Below are 21,525 nucleotides of genomic sequence, written 5' to 3' on the forward strand. Positions count from 1 at the left end.
ATATGCAGTGCTGAGTTTGATCACCATGAGAGTTTGGTTTGGCTCCTTCACCAAATTTTAATTGAAACATTTTAAGATATTAAAATGAAAACAAAATCACCAGTTATATATCTGGATACTCTGTTTTCCTTCGAACTCCGGTGTAGATATTGTCAGATCGCCTCGAACTCCTGTGTAGGTGTTGACAGATCGCGGAAAGATCACAATGACCTGTGTTAATGCCCTGCTTGCTTACGAATTAATCGGATATAACGGGAACCAAAAGTATATGGTATCCATTCTCTCACTTTGCGAATCTACTCATATAGTGACGACATAGTGTGTAATTTTCATTGACTACACAGCAAAATTCTTCGGATACCGTATATGCACGTACGTCATTCAAGAAATGCAACCAATGAAAACATGTTTTACATGATTGGAGTATTCATAAACAACTCGGTAAATTCCCACTTTTGCCTTGAAACTTTTCTGGAAATAGCTTATGGAATTCCAAATTTCGCCATAATTTTATTAATGGACACGAGGTCCGGCAATATTAGAATCATTTCCGGATTTTCAAAATTATTATCGGAAAAATCCGAGGACCGACGGTATTTCGGAAAGACTGTAACTACTTTGTAAATTCATGTAATCCTCATTATTTACAAGTGGCAAAATCAAGATACAGTCGATAGGTGTATAGCGGGTTTTAGTGAATAACGGATAGGTTAAACGTTTTTTGCAAAATACTTTTATTATGCCCCCCCACGAAGAAGAGGGGGTATATTGCTTTGCTCATGTCGGTCTGTTGGTCGGTCGGTCGGTCTGTCTGTCGGTCCGTCCACCAGGTGGTTGTGGAAGATAACTCAAGAACGCTTGGGCCTAGGATCATGAAACTTCATAGGTACATTTATCATGACTCGCAGATGACCCCTATTGATTTTGAGGTCACTAGGTCAAAGGTCAAGGTCACGGTGACCTGAAATAGTAAAATGGTTTTTGAATGATTACTCAAGAACGCATACACTTAGGATCATGAAACTTCATGGGTAGATTGATCATGACTTGCAGATGACCCCTATTGATTTTGAGGTCACTAGGTCAAAGGTCAAGGTCACGGTGACCCGAAATAGTAAAATGGTTTCCGGATGATAACTCAAGAACGCATACGCCTAGGATCATAAAACTTCATGGGTAGATTGATCATGACTCACAGATGACCCCCAGGGGACAAAAATATTTATAAATTGCACTCGTCCTGCAGGACAAGTGCATTAACATTTTCACTCGTCCTGCAAACACATGCACTTGTCCTTCAAATATGTGTGAAAGAAAGATTGCAAAGGACTGATATTACTTACAATGTTTCCTATATCACTGCTAAAATGCTGCTTACTTAGTTATTCATGCCAGCTGATCACAGAAGAAATGTTAACTTACTTCATTTATGAGGAACACAAAATAAATAAATGAAGACAAATTTGTTTTTTCCTTTTTCTAATGCATGCGTGCTTTCCATTTCGGATGGTTGAACATCGCTCCTGCCCCCTTTAAAGAACGCTCGTATGTCAGACATTTTTCAGATGAAATTCAGACTGGTTGAAAACGGTATTTCGCAGTAAAATAATTCTTTAAAAAAATCAATACTTACAGTGAATGAAGTCAGATGGTTCCCTGTCAACATTGACGCGCAAAATTTACACCAAAAAGCCAATATTTACTCCGGGACACAGTCTCGCATAACAACGCGCACCTGCTGTATGAAATTTACAATTACGATTTCCAGTTCATTCGCGTTCTACTTTCGGAATAGATATGCTTTAAGAAATGATTTTATTTAATGAAAAAGAGTCTTACTGGTCAGAAAATACATATTTTAACATCAGTTTTTTTTCACTCGTCCTGTAGGACGAGAGCTTTAGGGAAATTAACTCGTCCTTTCAAGATTTCACTCGTCAATACGAGCGGACGAGTGGAATTTTTGTCCCCTGACCCCTATTGATTTTGAGGTCACTAGGTCAAAGGTCAAGGTCACGGTGACCCGAAATAGTAAAATGGTTTTCGGATGATAGCTCAAGAACGCATACGCCTAGGATCATGACACTTCATAGGTAGATTGATCATGACTTGCAGATGACCCCAGGGGACAAAAATATTTATAAATTGCACTTGTCCTGCAGGACAAGTGCATTAAAATTTTCCCTCGTCCTGCAAACACATGCACTTGTCCTTCAAATATGTGTGAAAGAAAGATTGCAAAGGACTGATATGACTAACAATGTTTCCTATATCACTGCTAAAATGCTGCTTACTTAGTTATTCATGCCAGCTGATCACAGAAGAAATGTTAACTTACTTTATTTATGAGGAACACAAAATAAATAAATGAAGACAAATTTGTTTTTTCCTTTTTCTAATGCATGCGTGCTTTCCATTTCGAATGGTTGAACATCGCTCCTGCCCCCTTTAAAGAACGCTCGTATGTCAGACATTTTTCAGATGAAATTCAGACTGGTTGAAAACGGTACTTCACAGTAAAATAATTCTTTAAAAAAATCAATTCTTACAGTGAATGAAGTCAGATGGTTCCCTGTCAACATGGACGCGCAAAGTTTACACCAAAAAGCCAATATTTACTCCGGGACACAGTCTCGCATAACAACGCGCACCTGCTGTATGAAATTTACAATTACGATTTCCGGTTTATTCGCGTTCTACTTTCGGAATAGATATGCTTTAAGAAATGATTTTATTTAATGAAAAAGAGTCTTACTGGTCAGAAAATACATATTTTAACATCAGTTTTTTTTCACTCGTCCTGTAGGACGAGAGCTTTAAAGAAATTCACTCGTCCTTTCAAGATTTCACTCGTCAATACGAGCGGACGAGTGGAATTTTTGTCCCCTGGACCCCTATTGATTTTGAGGTCACAAGGTCAAAGGTCAAGGTCACGGTGACCCGAAATAGTAAAATGATTTTCGGATGATAACTCAAGAACGCTTTTGCCTAGGATCATGACACTTCATAGGTACATTGATCGTGACCCGCAGATGACCCCTAGTGATTTTCAGGTCACTAGGTCAAAGGTCAAGGTCACAGTGACAAAAAACATATTCACGCAATGGCTGCCACTACAACTGACAGCCCATATGGGGGGCATGCATGTTTTACAAACAGCCCTTGTTTTTGTTAAGATTTATAGCCACTTTTCCTGTTGGTTCGGTCACCTGAGCGTTCGAAATTGCGCATGCTCAACTTAAATAGTAATTCAAATTGAAGATGATGAGATCTAGAACTAAAAACATGCGTAGAATGCAAATAAACCGAAAATTTTGAACTCAAACTTGTTAAACATCGATATACTTACATGTATATGTTGACAGTCGGAAGTCTGTATCTGCTGAACGTTTTCCTATTGGTTACTTACATGTATATGTTGACAGTCGGAAGTCTGTATCTGCTGAACGTTTTCCTATTGGTTACTTACATGTATATGTTGACAGTCGGAAGTCTGTATCTGCTGAACGTTTTCCTATTGGTTCGTGAATTGTATTTGTCGATAGCACGCGCTCAAATGTGAGGCTAAAGAAGGGGGCACTGGGTTGTAAATCATTCACTGATGTTCAATTCTCAATTATGTAATGTAATTATTGTCTCAATAAATAAATAAACAGTGAAAACAATTGTAACTAAGCAGCAAAAACAGCAAATATGCACAAACTGTGAGTATGCCTCGTTCTCATACTTTCGTGTCTTCGCATTGGAATCGTGCTCAATTTAATACGTCAATTTCCCTCTCGCCAAATACTTCGAGTGTCAAGATTCTATTCGAGTAGATCGAGCGTTTACAACTGCTGACTATTTTGCCAAGAAAATGAGTTTTAAACAAGAAATGTTCCACACAGACATAGATATTGCTTAAATTGTGGTAAAAAATACCATTGCAGAGTATTATTGCATAAATCCCCAGCACTTAAAACAAAAAAGTTTAGAAATTCTGTGCAAGTGGCAGAAGCATTTCTAAGGAAGGCAACGCTCTATTTAATTCTGAGCACTGAGAGGTACCCGACAGGGTATTGTAACTCAATATGCAAGACGCGCGAGACAATTATATTTAAATTAACACGTTTTCATTGTTTTGTTGAAAGTAACCATGGTTAAAAATATTTAAATCCCTGCTCTTATTTGGAATTTTATATTTGAAAATAAATCGCTTCCATCATTAAATACACATTCAATTGTGTCTTAGAAAAAGGACATTGCAATCCGTTACGTAAAAAATAACTTCCCCACTGGGAGCCCCATTTAGAACGCGGTCAAGCAAGGAGCACGAATCCAATGAGAATAATCTTCTGGATGATGCAGATCATTTGCCTTCACCTTCACGAGTTGAAAAAAAAAGTAAATCTGTAAACAAAGACCATTTTCAGATGGTTTAATACTGAAATAGTATTTTATTGAGGATATAAAAGTTATGCAATGCTAAATATACTTGTCATTGTATGCGCATGCGCATAATACATAGTTAAGGGGCACGATGTACGAGAACATAGCATAATTAATGAAATTGAACAAATGAAGATTTGATTTGTTGGTACAAAAGTCTGCAGTACGAAAACAACTGAACAACGATAAACAACATCGACAATTTAACTGAAATGAGGGCACAGAAAACTGTCGCCTCGTCTGAGAACAGACTTGGCATGACAGAATGCCAAGTGAACCCAATGTCCACACTCGTCACACTGTCCCTAGTTGACTATCTTTTGGTGTGGTCGCTTGTCAAAATTGATGGGCGTAAATCGCTCGCAAACACAGAAAACTTCTGTGTCGTCAATATCTGACTCGCTTTCAGAATTGTCCGTTCGGTTGATGATTAAACCGCTTGTAGATCGTTTGGGGCTTGTTTGTGGCAGGTTTGTCCAGGATGATGATGGTGCCTTGCTTTTCTTTTGTGCATCATATATTTCGAGCGACTCAATGTATGCATCACTGGTGAGTAGTTTCCCGCCAGGCTTCGGTTTTAGGGTTGTGGAATTTTGCTTCCAGCATTTGCAAGGGGCTGTTGTGCTGGTAGATTCGGACTTCGCCCGAAGATACTCATCCACCGCCTCTTTGCCAGCGTGTATCGACTGCATGTTGAGCATTGGTGTCTCATCTCGGAACGATTAACACGGCAAGAGCTTTTCCATCGGAACAGCATTTTTGTTCAGGGGATGCAAGCCGGTTTTCCTTAAAGTGGAAACTATATTCCAGGGACAGAGGGCCTTCAAGTACGCCTTACATGCATTGCCTGCTATTTCATATTTTGTGACGATCTTGCCTTGATTTGTCTTCATGTACGAAGCACATTCGCTATAATAGAGGCGCTTGAACGGCAAAACACTCTGACATCAAGGGGTTGCAGGACATGCGATGTGTGCGCTGGCAAACAGAACAGGTGGATGTGTCGATCTCTGGCCCATTTCACCATCTCTTGGGAAGTGTGTGTGCTGTGCCCGTAAAGTAATAGAAGCACTGGTTGGCTGCCGTCTCCTGTATTGACGTACTTCAAAAAGTGGTTTTCGAGGTAGTCCTTGAAGGTTGCAGTGGTAAACCAACCAGTTTCCGACATGGTCACAACAGCACCGGGTGTGAGTTCATTTGACAAGTTGTCCTGCATTAATCATTTATGTAAATTACTACAGCGTTTAAATATTAATAGATAGTACATTAATGTTGTGTTTCAAAGTTAATATTCTTTTGCAATTAATTAAATAACATCAATGTATTGATCTACGCGACTGACATACTTTAAATGCATGTTTTAGTTTTATAAATACTGTACTACATAATTATGAATGCAACCCATTTGCTAAGCATATATGGATTAAAATTTAGTTTGCTTAGATTTTAATGAACCTTTAAACACAAAATATGGCGGCAGATGGTGTCCTGATGGGCTTGCGCACGCGATCAATGTTGTTGTTGCTAATCGTGGCGACGTGACCGTCTGCGCTTTCTCTTTGATTGGAGCGATAATGTTTGGTGGTTGATGTTCAGGAGAGATGCCAGTTTCGTCCAGATTGTATATGCAATCAGGTCTCTCCTGTAGCCCGTACTCCGCTATAGCCACTTCGAGGTTTTCAAAATATTTGGCAAGAATTTCTGGAGTTTAGTGTTTGGCTCTGTTTGAATCCAACGCTGAAGGTTTCAGTGTGGATATTCTACTCTCCCATCTTTTTAAAAAGCCATATAGCTGAGTGGCTTGTCAGTAGCGCGTTTTCCAAGGTGGTGCGCCAACTCGCCTGCCATCTGTTGCATGGCTGTATTACTGAAGCCGTACCCCAGTCTGGCAGTCTTCTGTGTGTTCCACCAACCTCAGTTCCTCCTCTTCAGTGAAAATCGTTTCAGTCGTGAAGTTATTTGGATCCAAACGACCACTGATCCGATCAGGCAATGTCTGGTATGGAATGTTGTATTGACAAGCAACACGACAGATGGATATTTTTTTCAACTTTAATTCTTCAACTGCTTTAAGCAGTATGTCAGGGGTGTGGTTTTTATATTTTCCATGATATTTTTGAGGAACTGCCTACAACGTTAAAAAAACACGCGACGTTTATTGGATAATAATCAGTTTGCGTTCAGCTTTCTATTTCCCCCGTTACGGGCCTCTACTTTACAAAAATGTCGACTTTAGTCGATATTGTTTTAGTCACGTGACCTTGACATTGTCTGGGGCAGATGTAAAACTTAAATACCGTAAATCCATGAATATAATACGCCCTCGTGCATAATATGCACCCCCGACTTTGGTCAAAATTTATCGGTAAATATTGAAAATCTGAGTAAAATACGCACTAAAAAAATCAGTGTCCGAAATCGGCCATTTCCGAAAAAATGTGTCAATATATTTTTGTGTTGTGAAAATAGCAAATCAATTTGGTGTTGTCAACTATCTGTTGCCCCGGTATATTGATCGCGATGAGTTATAGTGCTGTTGTTATGACAGTTGCATAATAAATATCTCTGTCTATTGTTTATATTACCATTGATTGTTACCGATAACACACGGGCTCCTTGCTGACATCCGGGTCAAGCAGTCATAATTACAAAAGAAAGAAGCAGAGACGCTGTTTTTTGTTTTCACATTTAATTTAATTTGACAATATTCGGGACGATAATAATTATAATAATAATAAAGTAATAAGAAGACAAAATGGTTACTTCCGTTTTTATAGTTGTCTAGATGAATTACTTTTTCTTTTTTCGAGTTACAAAGTCGATACTTTAATATAACTTAAAATATAACTAAACTGCTCGTGTTTTTCATGATCTCTTTAATTAAAATACGCTGCTGTCATTAAGGCAAGTTTGGGAGTAAAAAACAAATTAATTATCACCTTTCAATTTAATTCGGCAATCGGCAGACAGGTGTAATAGACTCTATTAGCATCATAAAACTAATTATTTAATTACCACTCTTTACATCAGATATGGTAAATATGCGGTAGAAAGATAAATAATGGTCAGCTAAGAAATATTTATTAACGGGTATTGTCAGTTGCCAGAGGCCAGCGGTGCTTATGTCATGGTCCTGTGTCTGTCGTTCGTGCGTGGGTCCGTGCGTGCGTTAACTTTTCCTTAAAACATCTTCTTCTCCTAAACTACTGGTCCAATTCTGATGAAATTTCAGAGGAATGTTCCTGGGGTGAACCTCTTTCAAATTTGTTCAAATTATGGCCCTGGGGTCAAATTTGACCCTGCCCCGGGGGTCACAAAAATTTGCTTATATAAGGCCTATTTTGTGAAACTTTCAAAATCTTCTCGTCCATAATCATTGGGCCTAGGGCTATCGAATTTGGTATGTAGAAACATCTAATAGTCCTCTACCAAATTTCTTCAAATTATGCCCCTGGGGTCAAATTTGACCCTGCCCCAGGGGTCACAAAATTGAACATATGCTTATATAAGGCCTATTTTGTGAAAACTTTCAAAATCTTCTTGTCACTAACCATTGGGCCTAGGGCTAATAAATTTAGTATGTAGAGACATCTTATAGTCCTCTTCCAAATTTCTTCAAATTATGGCCCTGGGGTCAAATTTGACCCTGCCCCGAGGGTCACAAAATTGAACATATGCTTATATAAGGCCTATTTTGTGAAAACTTTCAAAATCTTCTTGTCCATAATTATTGGGCCTAGGGCTATCAAATTTGGTATGTAGAGACATCTAACAGTCCTCTACCAAATTTCTTCAAATTATGCCCCTGGGGTCAAATTTGACCCTGCCCCGGGGGTCACAAAATTGAACATATGCTTATATAGGGCCTATTTTGTGAAAACTTTCAAAATCTCCCGTCCATAACCATTGGGCCTAGGGCTATCAAATTTGGTATGTAGAGACATCTAATAGTCCTCTACCAAATTTATTCAAATTATGTCCCTTGGGTCAAATTTGACCCTGCCCCCGGGGTCACAAAATTGAACATATGCTAATATAATGCCTATTTTGTGAAAACTTTCAAAATCTCCTCATTCATAACCATTGGGCCTAGGGCTAATAAATTTAGTATGTAGAGACATCTTATAGTCCTCTACCAAATTTCTTCAAATTATGGCCCTGGGGTCAAATTTGACCCTGCCACCGGGGTCACAAAATTGATCATATGCTTATATAGGGTCTATTTTGTGAAAACTTTTCAAATCTTTCTGTCCATAACCATTGGGCCCAGGGCTACCAAATTTGGTATGTAGTGACATCTTATAGTCTTCTACAAAGTTTTTCGGCGTTAGCTGAATAAGCCAGCTTTTCACCCTGACTTGACCTTTGTAAGTGTCCAATAATACTCAAATAAAATTTCCCGCGGCTAGGTACAAATGAATACACTTCATTTATTCCATTGGCTGATTTGAGTATAACACCATAACATTGGAAACATATCTGCGTTTTTGTAACACTGTTTTACTGCATGAAACAATTTTATCTAATGAAAAGGCTCAATAGATAGAACAGTTTTACAATCAATTTTCGACATAAATACAGTTTGTGCATTCACCTTTTATTTTCAGAGAATTACCAGCGCAAAAGCGTTTATACTAGTAGCTATGTTGTCATATTTAGTACTTACTTGCATTGCATTTCAACCCGCGAGGTTTCGGGTCAACTCCCGGCCATTTGTGAAAGTCAGAGTTTATATACAGTTCATCACCGGAGTTCGCAGAAGGGGTTGCGATCATTGTGGTACACCGGTCTTACTGACAATAACGTACTGACTGTAATGCATTGCATTCCAATCCGCAAGGTATCAAGGTCAGTTTGCGGTCAGTTGCAGAAATCTTTATATAAACGCCGTCTCGTAAACTTTGTGCACTTGAAGTCTGTTTTGATCAGAAAGATACTAAATAAAGATATTCGGCGATATTATTGTGGTATGTCAATCATCGATTTTTAATATGGTTTTAACATTTGCATGATAAGGACCAATTTTGATAAAAATAATTAGAAATATTTATCCATTTAGACCAGTTTATTAAGCATGAGCACCATAATTCACTATACTATAATTATGCAATTAAATAACATTCGAGTATTGCCGGCTGACCTATATGCAATCGTTTATTTTCATGTTTCTTGTGTTTTTCTATTCTGTAAAAATAGATATCTGAGTAATAATATCACATAAAGCAAAATAAGCCACGAAATCTGGCGCAACACCCCGTAATTGATTTGCTTATGATGTAGCTAAGAACTGCGCAGAAAAAGGCATCCGCTACTTTTTATCTCATAAAGATAACTTTTGATCGTTCATAAACATCGACCACAATCAACGCCGTATATCTTTTTAAAAGATATTTCTTGTTTCAAATTATGCCCCTGGGGTCAAGTTTGACCCTGCCCCGAGGGTCACAAAATTGAACATAAATTATGCTTATATAAGGCCTATTTTGTGAAAACTTTCAAAATCTTCTCGTCCATAACCATAGGGCCTAGGGCTATCAAATTTGGTATGAAGAGACATCTAACAGTCCTCTACCAAATTTCTTCAAATTATGCCCCTGGGGTCAAATTTGACCCTGCCCCGTGGGTCACAAAATTGTACATATGCTTATATAAGGCCTATTTTGTGAAAACTTTCAAAATCTCCCGTCCATAACCATTGGGCCTAGGGCTATCAAATTTGGTATGTAGAGACATCTAAACAGCGTTTTTTTTCCTTCTTTAACTAGTACCGGGGAACGGTACCTTTTCCAAAGCCTACCGGAGGCTTCCCAATTTTAGCACCGGACCTTTCCCAATCTCGATATCTACCGTTCCGAACAATTTTAGGTGCTGTTCCCAATAGCCAGTGCCTTTTATTTTCGCTGGAAATATCTTTTGATATTGTCGAGCCTTTCATTTTCGGCCATTTATTTTCGCCGGACATTGTTGCGTAGAAAGTAAACAAAACTTTTCAAATGGGGCGCAACTCTAACTGCTGTGTAAAATGTGAATGGATTACATAACCGCGACGAGTGATCGATATTTCCCATGAAAGAATTCCATCGCTAAGACCAGTCTTCCTTACATCAATAAACTTTCTCAACACTTATTTTTCGTTGACATTAAAAAAAAACGTAACCGTATTGAGTTAAATGCGCATATTACTTCTATGTATAGTTTTTTAAGTGTCAAATCCGGACAGTAACTATTCGGATACGGATATAAACAAATAAAAGTTTAACATAAAATTAAAAATAATGAGACATGCGTGTAAAATCCTATAGTTATTTACAACATATACATAAGCATTTAATGGCAGATGATCTTAATACAGGGTTTTTTTCCCACTTTTTGGGAAGATAGCCCATGGCTTTGGAATTGGGAATTTTATCGGCATTTTTATGAAATTGAGAAAATAAATTCATTAGCCTTTTTATTCCAAATGAAAAGTCCACTGATTAGGGAAATACTAAATTTGCTATAACTCTTTATAATCATTCAAATTAAAAGAAAAAAAATCATATAATACTTTGTTAGATGTCATTGAATTAAAATTGAGATAAAATACACATTTGACACTTTCTAAAAAAAAAAAAAATTTTTTTTTTTTTTTTTTTTTTTTGGAAATTGGGAATTTTTTGCCACATTTTGGGAAAAAAGTATACTTTTTGGGATTGGGAACATAGCCGAATTTCGGCTATACAATCGGGCCAAAAAAAACCCTGTAATATCTTATTTGATGATTTGAAAAAAAATCAAAACAAAATATAAGACTTACCTTTGAAAATTATTGTTAAAGCATTTCACTCTAAAAACTCATTTTGGTTACGTGTGACTATTCTCACTGTCTATTGTTAAAAGATGTCAAACCAGTACAAGATCCATTGTTGTTTTTGTTTAGTTTTTATACGCCCGTCTATGACGGGACGTATTATGGTATACCCCGCGTCCGTCCGTCCGTCTGTTAATGTCGTACGCTACGTCAAATATCCTTTGACAGATTTTCTTCAAATTTTAACACAATCTTAATATTGATAAACCCTGATCCCCTTTCGTTTTTGACGGAATTCTGAATTGTCGTTCCAGAGTTATGGGACTTTGTTCGTCAAAATTTCGTGATTTCATTGAATGTCCTACTGTAGCTATATAAAAATGTTAAAGTTGTTATAACTTTGGTATGCTTGGACCTAGAGTCTTGAAACTTGACATGAAGGTTGGCCAGAACTAGTAAGTAACCACTGGACATTTCAAGGTCATTCATTTGAAGGTCAAGGTCACTGTGACCTTGAATGTAAAAATGTTAAAGTTGTTATAACTTTGGTATGCTTGGACCTAGAGTCTTGAAACTTGACATGAAGGTTGGCCAGAACTAGTAAGTAACCCCTGGACATTTCAAGGTCATTCATTTGAAGGTCAAGGTCACTGTGACCTTGAATGTAAAAATGTTAAAGTTCTTATTTCATGTTATAACTTTGGTATGCTTGTACCTAGAGTCTTCAAACTTGAAATAAAGATTGGCCAGTACTAGAAGATGACCACTGGTCATTTCAATGTCATTCATTTGAAGGTCAAGGTCACTGTGACCTTAAATGTTAAAATGTTAAAATTGTTATAACTTTGGTATGCTTGGACATAGAGTCTTCAAACTTGACATGAAGGTTTGCAAGCACACTTAGATGACCACTGGTCATTTCAAGGTCATTCATTCTAAGGTCAAGGTCACACAAGGTCACTGTGACCTTAAATGTTAAAATGTTAAAATTGTTATAACTTTGGTATGCTTGGACATAGAGTCTTCAAACTTGACATGAAGGTTTGCAAGCACACTTAGATGACCACTGGTCATTTCAAGGTCATTCATTCTAAGGTCAAGGTCACTGTGACCTTAAATGTTATTGTTGTTCATGTATCCTACCGTAGCTCAAATATCCCCCGATGGATTTTTTATACGCCCGTCTATGACGGGACGTATTATGGTATACCCCGCGTCCGTCTGTCCGTCCGTCCGTCCGTCCGTCCGTCCGTCTGTTAATGTCGTACGCTACGTCAAATATCCTTTGACAGATTTTCTTCAAATTTTAACACAATCTTAATATTGATAAACCCTGATCCCCTTTCGTTTTTGACGGAATTCTGAATTATCGTTCCAGAGTTATGGGACTTTGTTCGTCAAAATTTCGTGATTTCATTGAATGTCCTACTGTAGCTCAAATATCCTTCGATGGATTTTTTTCAAATTTCAACACAATCTTAATACTGATAAACCCTGATCCCCTTTCGTTTTTGACGGAATTCTGAATTGTCGTTCCAGAGTTATGGGACTTTGTTCGTCAAAATTTCGTGATTTCCATGCTCATGTACTTATAAAATAAACCATGTATTCAAATACAAATAAACTGAAGTAAAAAAATGATTCAAAGGGTTATTTATTACCTTACTACTTCATTGGCGAACGACGGGCGTATCATGCGCTCATGGCGCAGCTTTTATTAAGTTTTTAATTTAACTCGCATGAAACATTGCTTGGCTTGTAAGACTTTTAAGGGCTAAAACAAAATTATTAATATTATTTTTTATGCAACCTCAGTGCTTATGCCTATCACTGGAAGATATTTTTTTCCAATTGACGGGCACATTCTAACTGAAGTGGCAATTACACAATTTTCACATGACATGATACGATAGTCAAAATATCATAACCGTACTGTAGTTTTTCTGTCAAAACCTAGAGTTTAAAATGCTTTGTGATGCAGAATATAGCCCCTTATGATAGATTACATGCATTTTAAAGGTTCCCAATTCATCAATTTTGCGACTCGAAATTTTCCCAATTCATTGATTTTGCGACTCGTTTTTTTTTTCCCAATTTGAAGATTTCACGACTCGAAAAATTCCCAATTGTAGGGGTACAGGTACCTTTCCCCTTTGGGGAAAAAGAACGCTGTCTAATAGTCCTCTACCAAATTTATTCAAATTATGTCCCTGGGGTCAAATTTGACCCTGCCCCGGGTCACAAAATTGAACATATGCTAATATAAGGCCTATTTTGTGAAAACTTTCAAAATCTCCTCATTCATAACCATTGGGCCTAGGGCTATCAAATTTGTTATGTAGAGACATCTAATAGTCCTTTACCAAATTTCTTCAAATTATGCCCCTGGGGTCAAATTTGTGCCTGCCCCGGGGGTCACAAAATTGAACATATGCTTATATAAGGCCTATTTTGTGAAAACTTTCAAAATCTTCTCGTCCATAACCATTGGGCCTAGGTCTATCAAATTTGGTATGTAGAGACATCTTATAGTCCTCTACCAAATTTCTTCAAATTATGCCCTTGGGGTCAAATTTGACCCTGCCCCGTGGGTCACAAAATTGAACATACGCTTATATAAGGCCTATTTTGTGAAAACTTTAAAAATCTTCTTGTTCATAAACATTGGGCCTCGGGCTTCCAAATTTGGTATGTAGTAAAATCTTATAGTTCTCTACCAAGTTTGTTCCAATTATGCCCCTGGGGTCAAATTTGACCCTGCCCCAGGGGATCAAAAAAATTGATCATATGCTTATATAAGGCCTATTTTGTTTAAAACTTCAAAAATCTTTCTTTCCATAACCATCCAGCCTAGGGCTATCAAATTTGGTATGTAGTGACATCTTATAGTCCTCTACCAAATTTGTTCAAATTTTATCCCTGGAGTCAAATTTGAACCTGCCTAGGGGGTCACAAAATTGAACATATGCTTAAATATTGCCTATTTTGTGAAAACTTAAAAAAAAATCTTGTCCATAACCATTAGACCTAGGGCTACACAATTTGGTATGTAGTGACATTGTATAGTCCTCTACTTAGTTTGTTCAAATTATGTCCCTTGGGTCAAATTTGACCCTGATTATATGCTTAAATATTGTCTATTTTGTGAAAACTTTAAACATTCTCTTGTCCTTAACCATAAGGCATAGGGCTACCAAATTTGGTATGTAGTGACATCTAACAGTTCTCTACCAAGTTTGTTCAAATTATGCCCCTGGGGTCAAATTTGACCCTGCCCAGGGGGTCACAAAACTGAACATACGCTTATATGGGGCCTATTTTGTGAAAACTTTAAAAATCTTCTTGTCCATAACCATTGGGCCTTGGGCTACCAAATTTGGTATGTAGTGACATCTAATAAATATCTACCAAATTTGTTCAAATAATGCCTCTGGGGTCAACTTTGACCCTGCCCTGGGGGGTCACAAAATTGAATAAACACTTATAAAGCGCCTATTTTGTGAAATCTTTTAAAAATCTTCTTGTTGAAAACCATTCAGACTATGGCTAACAAATTTGGTATGCAGTAACATCTTATAGTCCTCTACCAAGTTTGTTCAAATTATGCCCTTTGGGTCAAATTTGACCCTGACCCGCGGGTCACAAAATTGAAGATTATATACGCTTATATCTTGCTTATTTTGTGAAAACTTTTAAAATATTCTTGTCCTTAACTCTAGGACCTAGGGCTACCATATTTTGTATGTACATGTAGTGAGATATAGTGGTCCTCTACAAAGTTTGCTCAAATTATGCCCCTGGGGTTAAATTTGACCAAGCCCAGGGGGTCACAAAAGTGTACATGTGCTTAAATAGGGCCTATATTTAAGTATTTGCACATGCAGAGAATATTTGTTTCAGCCTTTGTTCAGGAGTGGAGCGATACAGGGCCATCATGGCCCTCTTGTTTTCATTTTGCTTAGCATGCAGTCGCTATTTTGTAGGCAGATGACGATATTAACTGTGTATTCAAAGTATACAGTATCTGCGCATGGATGACCCAATATTATCCGATAGCTCGTCCCGTTCTCCATTTCATTCGACAACGTCATTTCATGTGTAAGCGAGCTCAATGTTGATTGGCCAGCTACCATGCGCACTTCAATAACAATAAGGTCAAGCGATGTCTCATCGGGTTTCGTTTACTGTTCGAATTGAGAACACTTTCATTAAAACAAAGAGACAAATATAGAAAACCAGTCCGATATAAATGGCGGATGTTTTCAATGAAATTTTACTAGATTTTGGCATTTTCACAAATAAGATTTTTATTGAGCCAAATTCTCAATATTTTCGCAAATGACTGAAATGGCGAACGACAGTGCGAGCCCTGTTGCACCCCTTCGATGGTGTAGTTCAAAATGGCTGCTGCGTAGCGAATAACAGCGATTAAGTTGAAAATTTGCACAGGAAAATTTTTGTTCTGCTCTAAACTTGTATATTATACGCACCCCCTACTTGAAGAAAAAATCGGCAGGTAAAAAAGTGTGTATTATATTCGTAGATTTACGGTAAGCGTTATATTTAAGGTATACTGTTATTTTACTCAGTTATTTCAGTGCAAATTGCAATTATATGAATGTGTATACAGTAGGAAAAACTAAATATTACCTTTTTTGTCCTCATTTTTCACTTTTACAGAGAGTGCAAAATCTTCGGATGTACTAGTATCGAATTCGGACACGTGCGATGCACGGATGTTTTTATTATTTCGTCACAAAAAAATTCACGAACTAATAGGAATTCACGAACCAATAGGAAAGAAGGATAGTTTTCTATGAATTGAATACAAAAAGTTTATCATTGGTAAGTCGATCCATGTTTTTGTTGACGTGTGTCAATGTTTACAACTGTTTCTTTTTTCGAAAGCAAAACAAGGTCACGTTATGAACGCACCTTTTTTGTGACGACAGGAAAAGTGCAGACGAATGTTTTCTTGAATTTTGCAGATTTTGTTTGGTAAACATAATTGTCATTGATGTAATTTTTTAGTATTGTGTGTCCTTTACAAAAGTAAGAATGCTCAGAAACCAAATTGATGCGTACCATATAGCATGAAAGCTGCAACTCGGGATTTAGTGAATAACGGACATATGGTGACCCACATTCAGAAATGTGGGGATTGTCTCAAAATAAATATAAACTCAATTGAAGTTGTCCAATACACATGTGGTTAGAGTGTGGCTATGATATTAATTAGTGAAAACTTCATTTTTAATGAAAAATATTCAAATTATAACGAAAAAATCGATTTCTCTGAAAACATATTTTTGTACTATCAATTCTATATAATTATATAACAAGGTATTCAACTTAAAATGACCCAAATATAGGGTGCATCAATTTGAACAGCCATTACTTCATCAATTGTGCAGCGATTTCCACGAACTTGGTCTTATTAAACGCAGAAATGAATTTCCTTTTTGGAAATGTACATATATTGCAATTATTTTTTACAAATGCTGTGTCAAATTTTAAGAAATAACACGATACACATGTTATCCAATAAAGACCTAAGCGATCCGGTAATGGCTGAATCAGTGTACCATGAAATTCACGCTGTAAACAAATAATATTTTTTCGGAAATTTAAAACCACTGGCATGTTTCAATAGGAAAGACATGTGTCTATCTAGGTTTAATGGTTTAATTACTGAATGCATGGTGTTTACGTTGAAATGAGACTCGAAGTCCTTAGCTATCCGTTACACACCAATCGACTGTATTTGTTTCCAGTTTTACAGTTTAATCTAAACGTAACCCTTTATTTAGAAAAGTTAATAAAGGAATAGATCAGTTCACTCCGGATTAAAATGGCAGATGTTTTCAATGAAATTAATGAGATTTAAGCATATTGGCAAATTATATTTTTCTAGAGCCAAATTACTTTCGCAAATGGCGAACCACAGCGCGAGCCCTATAGTAGTGAGCATTTATTCCAATAATAACACGTTCGCAATGCTCGCGCTGTCGTTCGCCATTTGAGTCATTTGCAAAACTATTGAAAATTTGGCTAAAGAAAATCTAAATTGCGAAAATGCGAAAATCTAGTAAAATTTCATTGAAAACATCCGCCCTTTTTAATCCAGACTGGTTTTCTATATTTGTCTCTTTGTTTCAATGAAAGTGTTTGCAATTCGAACAGTTAACGAAACCCGGTCTGTACCCGATTAGACATTGCTTGACCTTATTGTTATTGAAGTGCACAAGGTAGCTGGCCAATCAGCAATGAGCTCTCTTACACATGACATGACGTTGTCGAATGAAACGTGAGAACGGGTGGAGCTATTGGATAATATTGGGTCATTCATGCGCAGATGTTGTATAATTTGAATACACATTTAATATGGCCGTCTGCCTCCAAAATAGCAACCGGTCGAAACGTCGTATAAAGAGATAAGCAAATGAAACAAAAACATGACAATACCCGTCAATAAATATTTCTTAGCTGACCACTTTTTATCTTTCTACTGAATATTTACCGATCTGAATTAAAGAGTGATAATCAATTAATTAGTTATATGGCGATAATATTACACATCTCTGCCGATTGCCGAATTGAATTGAACGGTGATAATTAATTATTTTGTTTTTTTAAATCCCAAACTATCCTTAACGACAGCAGCATATTTAAATTAAAGGGATACGAGAAAAACAAGAGCGGTTTAATTGTATTTAAAGTCTAATTAATCGCATATGCATATGTCAAATAAATACTAAATAGGCGACTCAAATAAATACCGGTACGTGTTTTGTTCATTGCTATTCTAGATATCCTTGAAAGAGCATTCAATTAAATGACGCAAATAACCGGAAAGGATAGAAAGCGGAAAGGACAAATTTAGCGGAAAGAAGTTTCGGCAAGCAATTTGTTCAAATTGCGAACCCTTGCCATAGGGCATAACATCGCCAGATAACAGGGAGATCGGCGGCTGTCAGATTGATGTCATGTGATATAGATCTCAATTTTGCGGCGCAAATTCCAAATACTTTCTATTGGTCTGAATGGATGTTTACAATCTTTGACAAATTGTTTATTTATAGATCTATAGATCTTTGCTATACCAAAGCAATCACCTTTAGGAACAGCAAACCTTTGTCATCGCTGCTATAACCAACAACAAAGAATATAACAATGACTATTACTTTATTTCAGGCTTGTGTCTGGCTCCGGGGACATCAAGCTCACTAAGGATGGAAATGTCCTCTTGCATGAAATGGTAAATAGTATCTGTTTCTTTTGAGCTGTTATGGAAACTTAGTTCACTCTGTACCTTTTTGGTCATCCATAATTTAAGATCCCATGAAAGATGTTGAAATGGGCAAAAAGTATTGTGGTCAATAAATTGAATAGGATAAGTATTCAAGTATGAATAATACAAAACATTGTGCACATCAATGTAAGTGGAACCTATCACTTTGTTATTCATGACATTAACAAGCTAGTGAGTATTTTCTCTTTGATTTACCTTGCCATTGATATAAATTGATTTCAGACTTTTTTCCTTATTGTAGCAAATTCAGCACCCAACTGCCTCGTTGATTGCAAGGGTAGCCACAGCCCAGGACGACATTACAGGAGATGGCACAACTTCCAATGTTCTCATCATTGGTGAACTGCTCAAGCAGGCAGATCTCTACATTTCTGAAGTATGAATGTGGCAGTTTTGGCAATATTGGGTTAACCTTTCTTTGTCATTATGCCCCCCTTCGAAGAAGAGGGGGTATATTGCTTTGCTCATGTCGGTCTGTCTGTCTGTCGGACGGTTGGTCCGTCAACCAGGTGGTTGTCAGACGATAACTCAAGAATGCTTGGGCCTAAGATCATGAAACTTCATAGGTACATTGATCATGACTTGCAGATGACCCCTATTGATTTTGAGGTCACTAGGTCAAAGGTCAAGGTCACGGTGACCCAAAATAGTAAAATGGTTTCCGGATGATAACTCAAGAACGCATACGCCTAGGATCATGAAACTTCATGGGTAGATTGATCATGACTCGCAGATGACCCCTATTGATTTTGAGGTCACTAGGTCAAAGGTCAAGGTCACGGTGACCCGAAATAGTAAAATGGTTTCCGGATGATAACTCAAGAACGCATACGCCTAGGATCATGAAACTTCATAGGTACATTGATCATGACTCGCAGATGACCCCTATTGATTTTGAGGTCACTAGGTCAAAGGTCAAGGTCACGGTGACCCGAAATAGTAAAATGATTTCCGGATGATAATTCAAGAACGCATGTGCCTAGGATCATGAAACTTCATAGGTAGATTGATCATGACTCGCAGATGACCCCTATTGATTTTCAGGTCACTAGGTCAAAGGTCAAGGTCACGGTGACCCGAAATAGTAAAATGATTTTCGGATGATAACTCAAGAACGCATATGCCTAGGATCATGAATCTTCATAGGTAGATTGATCATGACTCGCAGATGACCCCTATTGATTTTGAGGTCACAAGGTCAAAGGTCAAGGTCACGGTGACCCGAAATAGTAAAATGATTTTCGGATGATAACTCAAGAACGCGTTTGCCTAGGATCATGACACTTCATAGGTACATTGATCGTGACTCCCAGATGACCCCTATTGATTTTCAGGTCACTAGGTCAAAGGTCAAGGTCACAGTGACAAAAAACGTATTCACACAATGGCTGCCAGTACAACGGACAGCCCATATGGGGGGCATGCATGTTTTACAAACAGCCCTTGTTTTAAGTTTGTGTAACTTCTTATCAGCATATTTTTTTACCAGAAAATCTACAGCATTTGACAAAAATGCTTTTGTTTTGTAAATAAAGTTTCCTCCTTGAATAGTTTTTAGCTTAACTATTCTATGAATATTCCGAGCTATACTGCTCACCCAAATATTGGGGTCAGCGTAATGCTGTGGTTAAGGTAAAAGCGCAGCAACTCCTTATCACTTTCTTCTGCAGATGTTCACTTGAAACTACACTTTTTTGCAGTAATTGAGGTCTTTGACCAAGTTTCATTAACAGACCGGCAATTTAGAATTATGCCCTTTTTTGTTAGTAAAAATTTCAGGGTAAGGTTTGCATGCAACTTCTCCAAATATGTTTATCTACCACATATATTGAAATAAAACTTTACGTCCACTTTCAGGGTCATAGTGAACCTTTATTGACTAGAACCTCTACTTTTTAGCAGTTTTATGTCCCGTTTTGTATTAATCAACATCATATTATTGTTTGCGTGCAAGTTGAAAATAGGTCTAAAGTTTGCAAGCAGCTATAACATTTCTCTGTAAGTGCTGCAGATATATAGTAAAAACTAATTTATGGGATAATTTTTAGGTGGCTTAATTGATATGGGAATGGCATATCTAGGGTCAAGTTTCATATTTATCAAAACTGAATGTATTTAAAAAAATGTTTAAGGTTTTGTAGCCTATTTTCTGTTACATCTATAGGTAAAACAAAATCCATGACTTGGGTTATATTTTTCTAGGACTGATTTGAGGATATGCTATGTCTTTAGGGTTTACACCCGCGGCTTATCACAGAGGGGTTTGAGCTGGCCCGCAACAAGGCCTTGCAGGTACTGGAGGATGTCAAGATCACAAGGGAGGTGGACCGCGATACGCTCGTGCAGGTTGCCAGGACGTCACTGCGCACAAAGGTCCATCAGGAACTGGCAGACCTACTCACAGATGTAAGCAGTTGTGTACATTGTTAGCCATGGTCTCTTTCTACAAAGCTCTGTTGTGAACACTAATCATAATTCCTTGAACAGCGATTTTTTTCCTTCTTTGTAAAGTACCGGAAAACGGCACTTTCCCAATCTGGAAAAAATTACATATTTTCCAAATGAAGGTTAAATTATTTTTTTTAATGAACTTTAATTTATTTACTTATGCAGCTCTATGGCTAGAACCTAAGTTAATATAATATTAACAACTTGACATCAGTTATTCTCAACTTTAAGGTATTTGAAAGCAAAAAGCAAAAAATCAAATACACTAATTTCCCACGACGCATTTTTTCAATTTCAAGGTTTTCACGACTCATTTTTTCCCAATTTTGAGGTTTTCACGACTCAATTTTTCCCAACTAGACCGGTACGGGTACTTTTCCCAATAGGCCAAAAAAAAATTGCCATTAAAATAAGGAAAACCATTAGGTCTTTGTTTCATAAGATGAGCCGCAATCTTTGAGAATTGGGTTTACGCATGTACTTCAAATGTCCTCCCAGATAAGCCGGTGTAGTTCATTCAGATAAAACAGGGGCGACCTTTTCAGTT

At 37.3% G+C, this 21,525-nt stretch overlaps 1 protein-coding gene and 1 long non-coding RNA gene across 2 annotated transcripts in view; both read left to right on the top strand.

Moving 5' to 3' along the window:
• LOC127865190 (T-complex protein 1 subunit zeta-like) overlaps nucleotides 1-21,525 on the top strand; it is a 41,059-nt gene that overhangs the window by 4,585 nt on the left and 14,949 nt on the right. The window contains exons 2-4 of the mRNA XM_052405167.1: nucleotides 18,413-18,476; nucleotides 18,772-18,906; nucleotides 20,763-20,936. Coding sequence (XP_052261127.1) covers nucleotides 18,413-18,476; nucleotides 18,772-18,906; nucleotides 20,763-20,936 — 373 coding nt within the window. The remainder of the gene's footprint in view (nucleotides 1-18,412; nucleotides 18,477-18,771; nucleotides 18,907-20,762; nucleotides 20,937-21,525) is intronic.
• Nucleotides 11,347-12,859, top strand: LOC127865281 (uncharacterized). Its single transcript, XR_008042571.1, has 2 exons — nucleotides 11,347-11,751; nucleotides 11,898-12,859. It is a non-coding gene; the product is annotated as an uncharacterized LOC127865281 (long non-coding RNA).

Source organism: Dreissena polymorpha, chromosome 1 (assembly GCF_020536995.1).
Source record: "Dreissena polymorpha isolate Duluth1 chromosome 1, UMN_Dpol_1.0, whole genome shotgun sequence".
Lineage (NCBI taxonomy): Eukaryota > Metazoa > Mollusca > Bivalvia > Myida > Dreissenidae > Dreissena > Dreissena polymorpha.